The following is an 8,489-nucleotide window of genomic DNA, read 5'->3' on the forward strand; positions in this document are numbered from 1 at the left end:
TTTAGAAATTGAGCTCAGAACACTTGAGAGCTTTTGTAAACGTTTGTTTCCTATCTGTCTTGGTTGGGTTGTCCAGAAACAGACTCTTGAAACAATGTTTTAAGTGCAAGTGGTTTCTTGGGGAAGTAAGAAGAAAACAGTAAGGGAGTTGGGATGTGAAGCAAAGAAGGAATGAAGAGCAACTAGAGGGTACACTCAGTGATTGAAGCTTAATTTTACTTCAGCAATTCTGGGAGCCAGTGTGAAAATGCTTGAGTTATCCTACCCAAGGAACAAGGGAGCTAGGGTGTCTATACTCTTCAATCTGTCTGTAGTTGAGGGCTGCTTCCAAGGGTATAGAGATTCTATTCTGCTGGGTGGGTGAAAAGCAGGACCTAGAGGCTAAAGTTAAAAAAAAAAAAAAATCCTCAGGTAATTAAGTGCAAATACTAGCAATTGAAGAGAGCTGCTGTGCCCTACAGTGGCGATGGCAAGGAGTTATGGGCAGAGCATCAATATCATCTGTTAGGCTAACTTTGAGTATTTAGCAAATGCTCATGTATTTATTGAACAAGTAACTACTGGGGCTTCTGTTCATGTCTCCGGCCACAAGGAGGGTGCTGGAGAAAAATGGTAAGCAAAGGCAGATAATGCAGCCACACTGACACAGCCTTCATTCTAGTGGAGAAAACAGATAATAAATACATAAACCACCAAATAATATAATTACAGACTGGAATTGATAATTTAAAGGAAAGAAACAGGAAGCTATAATAAGGAATAATCAGGGTACAAACAAACATAGGTAACGTGGTCAGAAAAGACAGATGTCAAAATAAGGGGCCTATACCAAGACTAAGAACTAATTTCCCCATTTCAAAGAAAACTACTGCAGATCCTTTCTGTCTAGGTAGATGGGAGTTTACAGAGACGTAGGGCATTATCATCAGAAGCGAGTCAGATATGACTTCCTGTCTTAGTCCACTGGGGCTGCTCTAGCAAAATTACCATAGACCAGCTGGCTTCAACAGCCTCACAGTTATAGAGATTGGAAAGTCCAAGATCAAGACACTGCTAGATTCAGGGTCTGAGGAGAGCCTGATTCCTGGTTCAGAGATGGCCATCCTGTTACAGTATCCTTATATGATGGAAGAAGCTAGGGAGCTCTTGGGAGACTCTTTTATAAGGGCATTAATCCCCTTCATAAGAGCTCAGTCTTCATGATCTAATTTCCTCCCAAAGGCCCCACCTCCAAATACTATCACACTGGAGAGGTTTCAACATATGAATTTTGGGGGGGACACAATCATTTCAGTCTACAGCACTTTCATTCCCCTAAGACCCAGTGAGGAGGAAAAAACTATCTCAAACAAGAGGGGAGGGCACAGGGAAACTCTGTGTCTCTCAGAGGAAAAATAATTAAACATGGGCAAAGGAGATCCTAAGAAGTTGAAAGGCAAAATGTCATCATATGCATTCTTTGTGCAAACTTGCCAGGAGGAGCATAAGGAGAAGCACCCAGATGCCTCAGTCAACTTCTCAGAGTTTTCTAAGAAGTGCTCAGAGAAGTGGAAGATCATGTCTGCTAAAGAGAAAGGAAAATTTGAAGACATGGCAACGGCTGACAAGGCCTGTTATGAAAGAGAAATTAAAACTTACATCCATCCTAAAAGGGATACAAGTTTCAAGAAAGAAGTTCAAGTATCCCAATGCACTCAAGAGGCTTCCTTTGGCCTTTTTCTCATTTTGTTCTTAATATTGCCCCAAAATCAAAGGTGAACATCCTGGCCTCTTCACTGGTCATGTTGCAAAGAAATTGGTAGTGATGTGGAATAACACTGCTGCAGATGACAAGCAGCCTTATGAGAAGCTGAAGGAAAAGTACAAAAAGCACATTACTGCATAGCCAGCTAAAAGGAAGCCAGGTGCAGCAAAAAAGGAAGTCATCAAGGCTGAAAAAAGCAAGAAAAAAAGGAAGAGGAGGAAGATGATGATAATGAATAAGTTGGTTCTAGTGCAGCTTTTATTCTTGTCTACAAAGCATTTAACCTCCCAATGTACACAACCCACTCCTTTTATAGAAAAAAATTGAAATGTAAAAAAAAAAGAAAAGATGAGGGTAATAATATCGATGCAGATAAAGGGAATGTTAAACAAGATTTAATATTACTGAAAGAATATTACTCGAAAAAGAAAAAAAGATATTATCCAGCTAGAACAACCAGTTTCCTATAGATCTCCAACACTGTATCTCTTCAAAAATCTCTTGGGCAGGCCACAACCATCCTCACTAACCCCAAGTGAAGGGTATAGCCACACTTATGAACTTCTTAAAACCCAAGATCGGGAACTTTCCAGAACGCTCGGTGAAAGGCAGAGGAGCGGCGGCTGCCCGAGCTGCGCACAGCAACGCGCTCCTTCCCGCTCCCCCACACCGGTATCGGCCCGCTCACCGGCTGTAGAAAATGGTGAAAGAAACCACTTACTGGAGGGAGGAGCCAAGATGGCGGAGGAGTAGGACGGGGAGACCACTTTCTCTCCTACAAATTCATCAAAAGAATAACTGAATGCAGAGCAAACCTCACAAAACAACTTCTGATCGCTAGCTGAGGTCATCAGGCGCCCAGAAAAGCAGACCATTGTCTTCAAAAGGAGGTAGGACAAAATATAAAAGATAAAAAGTGAGACAAAAGAGCTAAGGACGGAGACCCGTCCGGGGAAGGGAGTCTTAGGCGGCCTTGCTTGGGCTAGGGTCCGGGCCTGAGTGCCCTGAGGACAATCGGAGGGAGCTTCTGTGAGGTGCCAACTTGAACTGTGGGAGACCAAAAGAGAGAAAATTAACCGGCGGGAACACACTGCCGGCCGTTCGCAGAACAAAGGGACGGAGAAAGTCCCAAGAAGAGGTCGCAGGCTGCGGACCCGCCCAGCCCCGCCGGAGGCAGGAGGCAGGGGGGAGGGGAAGGTCGCGGCGAGACACAGGGCGCAGGCACCCGACCGGCGCGGGCGGGGACTGGGGCTGGGGACGCAGAGGGCGGAAGGCGCGCGCACTCGACTGGCGTCAGCGGAAACTGAGACTGGGTCCGCGGAAGGGAGTGAGTGCACCACACCTGGGGATAGCGCCCCCATCAAGCCCCTCGCTGCCTGGACCGCTCTGACGGGGAAGGCACAGAGAGCAGGCGCAGCTTTTCCTTCCGCGTTTTTGTGTAACACCCGAGGGCTGGAACCTAGCGCAGCGCGGGGCGCGCTCCATATAGAGCAGCCGGGAGCCTGAGCAGCGCAGACGGAGAAAGCAGCGTCAGCCCCTTCCGGCAGCGCCAGCCCGCCCCCGCAGGGCCAGCCCCTCCCCGCAGCGTCAGCCCCGCCCCCGCAGGGCCAGCCCCTCCCCGCAGCGTCAGCCCCGCCCCGCAGCGCAACGGAACTAGCTAACTGAATAAGAGCCCACCTCCGCCCGCCTGTGTCAGGGCGGAAATGAGGCTCTGAAGAGACCGGCAAACAGAAGCCAAAGAAACAAAGGGAACCGCTTCAGAAGGGACTGGTGCAACAGATTAAAATCCCTGTAGAAAACACCGACTTCACCGGAAGGGCCCTGTAGATATCGAGAAGTGTAAGCTGGAACGAGGAGCTAGCTGAAACTGAGCCGAACCCACACTGACCGCAGCAGCTCCAGAGAAACTCCTAGATATATTTTTACTTTTTTTTTTCTCTAAGTAAGGGAAAAAAAAAAAATTTTTTTTCTTTTTATATTTTTTTATTTTTTCTCTTTTATTTTCCTTTAAAATTCCCTATTACTCCCCCATTACTCCTTAACTTTCATTTACATAGATTTTTACGATTTTTTTAATTAGGGGAAAAAAAAAATTTTTTTTTTTCTTTCTTTTTTTTTTTTCTTTTTCTTTTTTTCTTTTTTCTTCTTTTTTTCCTTTCCGTTTTCTCTTTTATTTTCTATTTTTCTTTTTCTCTTATTTCTTTTAAAGTCCTCTAGTACTCCTCTACTACTCTTCATTTTCATTTTCACTACACTATAACCTTACCAAAAAAAAAAAAAAGAGAAGCCCTATCTTTAAACCGAAGATTATTCTCTCCCAATCTTGACTCTCTGTTTTCTACCTCAGAACACCTCTATTTCCTCCTTTCCCCTTCTCTTCCCAATCCAATTCTGTGAATCTTTGTGGATGTCTGAGATACGGAGAACACTCTGGGAACAGACAGCTGCGTAGATCTGTCTCTCTCCTCTTGAGTCCCCCTTTTTCTCCTCCTGCTCATCTCTATCTCCCTTCTCCCTTTTCTCCTGTTCATGTAACTCTGTGAACCTCTCTGGGTGTCCCTCAGGGGGGAGAATCTTTTAGCCATTAACCTAGAAGTTTTATTATCAGTGCTGTATAGTTGGAGAAGTCCTGAGACTACAGGAAGAATAAAACTGAAATCCAGAGGCAGGAAACTTAAGCCCAAAAACTGAGAACACCAGAAAACTCCTGACTACATGGAACTTTAAGTAATAAGTGACCGTCCAAAAGCCTCCATACCTACACTGAAACCAACCACCACCCAAGAGCCAGTAAGTTTTAGAGCAAGACATACCACGCAAATTCTCCAGCAACACAGGAACATAGCCCCGAATGTCAACATACAGGCTGCCCAAGGTGACACCTAACACATAGACCCATCTCAAAACTCATTACTGGGCACTCCATTGCTCTCCAAAAAGAAGAAATCAAGTTCCACGCACCAGTACACTGACGCAAGCTTCCCTAACCGGGAAACCTTGACAAGCCAATCGTCTAACCCCACCCACTGGGTAAATCCTCCACAATAAAAAGGAACCACAGACCTCCAGAATACAGAAAGTCCACTCCAGACACAGCAATCTAAACAAGATGAAAAGGCAAAGAAATACCCAACAGGTAAAGGAACATGAAAAATGCCCACCAAGTCAAACAAAAGAGGAGGAGATAGGGAATCTACCTGAAAAAGAATTTAGAATAATGATAATAAAAATGATCCAAAAATCTTGAAAACAAAATGGAGTTACAGAGAAATAGCCTGGAGACAAAGATTGAAAAGATACAAGAATTGTTTAATAAAGACCTAGAAGAAATAAAAAAGAGTCAATTAAAAATGAACAATGCAATGAATGAGATCAAAAACACTTTGGAGGGAACCAAGAGTACAATAACGGAGGCAGAAGATAGGATAAGTGAGGTAGAAGATAAAATGGTGGAAATAAATGAAGCAGAGAGGAAAAAAGAAAAAAGGATAAAAAGAAATGAGGACAACCTCAGGGACCTCTGGGACACTGTGAAACGCCCCAACATTCGAATCATAGGAGTTCCAGAAGAAGAAGACAAAAAGAAAGGCCATGAGAAAATACTCGAGGAGATAATAGCTGAAAACTTCCCTAAAATGGGAAAGGAAATAGCCACCCAAGTCCAAGAAACCCAGAGAGTCCCAAACAGGATAAACCCAAGGCAAAACACCCCAAGACACATATTAATCAAATTAACAAAGATCAAACACAAAGAACAAATATTAAAAGCAGCAAGGGAAAAACAACAAATAACACACAAAGGGATTCCAATAAGGATAACAGCTGATCTATCAATAGAAACCCTCCAGGCCAGAAGGGAATGGCAGGACGTCCTGAAAGTAATGAAAGAGAATAACCTACAACCTAGATTACTGTATCCAGCAAGGATCTCATTCAGATATGAAGGAGAACTCAAAAGCTTTACAGATAAACAAAAGCTGAGAGAATTCAGCACCACCAAACCAGCTCTTCAACAAATGCTAAAGGATCTTCTCTAGACAGGAAATGCAGAAAGGTTGTATAAACGTGAACCCCAAACAACAAAGTAAATGGCAACGGGACCACACCTATCAATAATTACCTTAAATGTAAATGGGTTGAATGCCCCAACCAAAAGACAAAGATTGGCTGAATGGATACAAAAACAAGACCCCCATATATGCTGTCTACAAGAGACCCACTGCAAAACAAGAGACACATACAGACTAAAAGTGAAGGGCTGGAAAAAAATATTTCATGCAAATGGAGACCAAAAGAAAGCAGGAGTTGCAATACTCATATCAGATAAAATAGACTTTCAAATAAAAGCTGTGAAAAGAGACAAAGAAGGACACTACATAATGATCAAAGGATCAATCAAAGAAGAAGATATAACAATTATAAATATATATGCACCCAACATAGGAGCACCGCAATATGTGCGGCAAACACTAACGAGTATGAAAGAGGAAATTAATAGTAACACAATAAGAGTGGGAGACTTTAATACCCCACTCACAACTATGGATAGATCAACTAAACAGAAAATTAACAAGGAAACACAAACCTTAAATGACACAATGGACCAGCTAGACCTAATTGATATCTATAGGACATTTCACCCCAAAACAATCAATTTCACCTTTTTCTCAAGTGCACACAGAACCTTCTCCAGAATAGATCACATCCTGGGCCATAAATCTAGCCTTGGTAAATTAAAAAAAACTGAAATCATCCCAGTCATCTTTTCTGATCACAATGCAGTAAGATTAGATCTCAATTACAGGAAAAAAACTATTAAAAATTCAAACATATGGAGGCTAAATAACACGCTTCTGAATAACCAACAAATCATAGAAGAAATCAAAAAAGAAATCAAAATATGCATAGAAATGAATGAAAATGAAAACACAACAACCCAAACCCTATGGGACACTGTAAAAGCAGTGCTAAGGGGAAGGTTCATAGCATTACAGGCTTACATCAAGAAACAAGAAAAAAGCCAAATAAATAACCTAACTCTACACCTAAAGCAATTAGAGAAGGAAGAAATGAAGAACCCCAGGGGTAGCAGAAGGAAAGAAATCTTAAAAATTAAGGCAGAAATAAATGCAATAGAAACTAAAGAGACCATAGCAAAAATCAACAAAGCTAAAAGCTGGTTTTTTGAAAAAATAAACAAAATTGACAAACCATTAGCAAGACTCATTAAGGAACAAAGAGAGAAGAACCAAATTAACAAAATTAGAAATGAAAATGGAGAGATCACAACAGACAACACTGAAATACAAAGGATCATAAGAGACTACTACCAGCAGCTCTATGCCAATAAAATGGACAACTTGGATGAAATGGACAAATTCTTAGAAAAGTATAACTTTTCAAAACTGAACCAGGAAGAAATAGAAGATCTTAACAGACCCATCACAAGCAAGGAAATCGAAACTGTCATCAAAAATCTTCCAGCAAACAAAAGCCCAGGACCAAATGGCTTCACAGCTGAATTCTACCAAAAATTTAGAGAAGAGCTAACACCTATCTTACTCAAACTCTTCCAGAAAATTGCAGATGAAGGTAAGCTTCCAAACTCATTCTATGAGGCCACCATCACCCTAATTCCAAAACCAGACAAAGATGCCACAAAAAAAAAAAAAAGAAAAAGAAAACTACAGCCCAATATCACTGATGAATATAGATGCAAAAATCCTTAACAAAATTCTAGCAAACAGAATCCAACAACATATTAAAAAAATCATACACCATGACCAAGTGGGCTTTATCCAGGAATGCAAGGATTCTTTAATATCCGTAAATCAATCAATGTAATACACCACATTAACAAATTGAAAGATAAAAACCATATGATTATCTCAATAGATGCAGAGAAAGCCTTTGACAAAATTCAACACTCATTTATGATTAAAACTCCCCAAAAGCAGGAAAGAAGGAACATACCTCAACATAATAAAAGCTATATATGACAAACCCACAGCAAGCATCACCCTCAATGGTGAAAAATTGAAAGCATTTCCCCTGAAATCAGGAACAAGACAAGGGTGCCCACTCTCACCACTACTATTCAACATAGTGCTGGAAGTTTTGGCCACAGCAATCAGAGCAGAAAAAGAAGTAAAAGGAATCCAGATAGGAAAAGAAGAAGTGAAACTCTCACTGTTTGCAGATGACATGATCCTCTACATAGAAAACCCTAAAGACTCTACCAGAAAATTACTAGAGCTAATCAATGAATATAGTAAAGTTGCAGGATATAAAATTAACACACAGAAATCCCTTGCATTCCTATATACTAACAATGAAAAACAGAAAGAGAAATTAAGGAAACAATACCATTCACCATTGCAACAAAAAGAATAAAATACTTAGGAGTATATCTACCTAAAGAAACAAAAGACCTATACATAGAAAACTATAAAACACTGATGAAAGAAATCAAAGAGGACACAAACAGATGGAGAAACATACCGTGTTCATGGATTGGAAGAATCAATATTGTCAAAATGGCTATTCTAACCAAAGCAATCTATAGATTCAATGCAATCCCTATCAAGCTACCAACGGTATTTTTCACAGAACTAGAACAAATAATTTCACAATTTGTATGGAAATACAAAAAAACTCGAATAGCCAAAGTAATCTTGAAAAAGAAGAATGGAACAGGAGGAATCAACCTGCCTGACTTCAGACGATACTACAAAGCCACAGTCAT

General features: G+C 41.0%; 1 protein-coding gene and 1 pseudogene across 2 annotated transcripts in view; both read left to right on the forward strand.

Moving 5' to 3' along the window:
• Positions 1-1,404: 1,404 nt before the first annotated feature.
• Positions 1,405-2,057, forward strand: LOC122453275 (annotated as a pseudogene).
• A 352-nt stretch (positions 2,058-2,409) lies between these two features.
• LOC122453273 (dnaJ homolog subfamily A member 1-like) overlaps positions 2,410-8,489 on the forward strand; it is an 8,079-nt gene continuing 1,999 nt past the window's right edge. The window contains exons 1-2 of one of the 2 annotated variants that reach the window (XM_043487217.1): positions 2,430-2,447; positions 2,936-2,941. In XM_043487217.1, the coding sequence (XP_043343152.1) occupies positions 2,445-2,447; positions 2,936-2,941 (9 nt within the window). In that variant the 5' untranslated portion in view covers positions 2,430-2,444. Of the gene's footprint in view, positions 2,459-2,935; positions 2,942-8,489 lie in introns of both variants that reach the window. The other variant, XM_043487218.1, reaches the window with a different exon arrangement.

The sequence above is a fragment of the Cervus canadensis genome, chromosome 14 (assembly GCF_019320065.1).
Source record: "Cervus canadensis isolate Bull #8, Minnesota chromosome 14, ASM1932006v1, whole genome shotgun sequence".
In the NCBI taxonomy this organism is placed as follows: domain Eukaryota; kingdom Metazoa; phylum Chordata; class Mammalia; order Artiodactyla; family Cervidae; genus Cervus; species Cervus canadensis.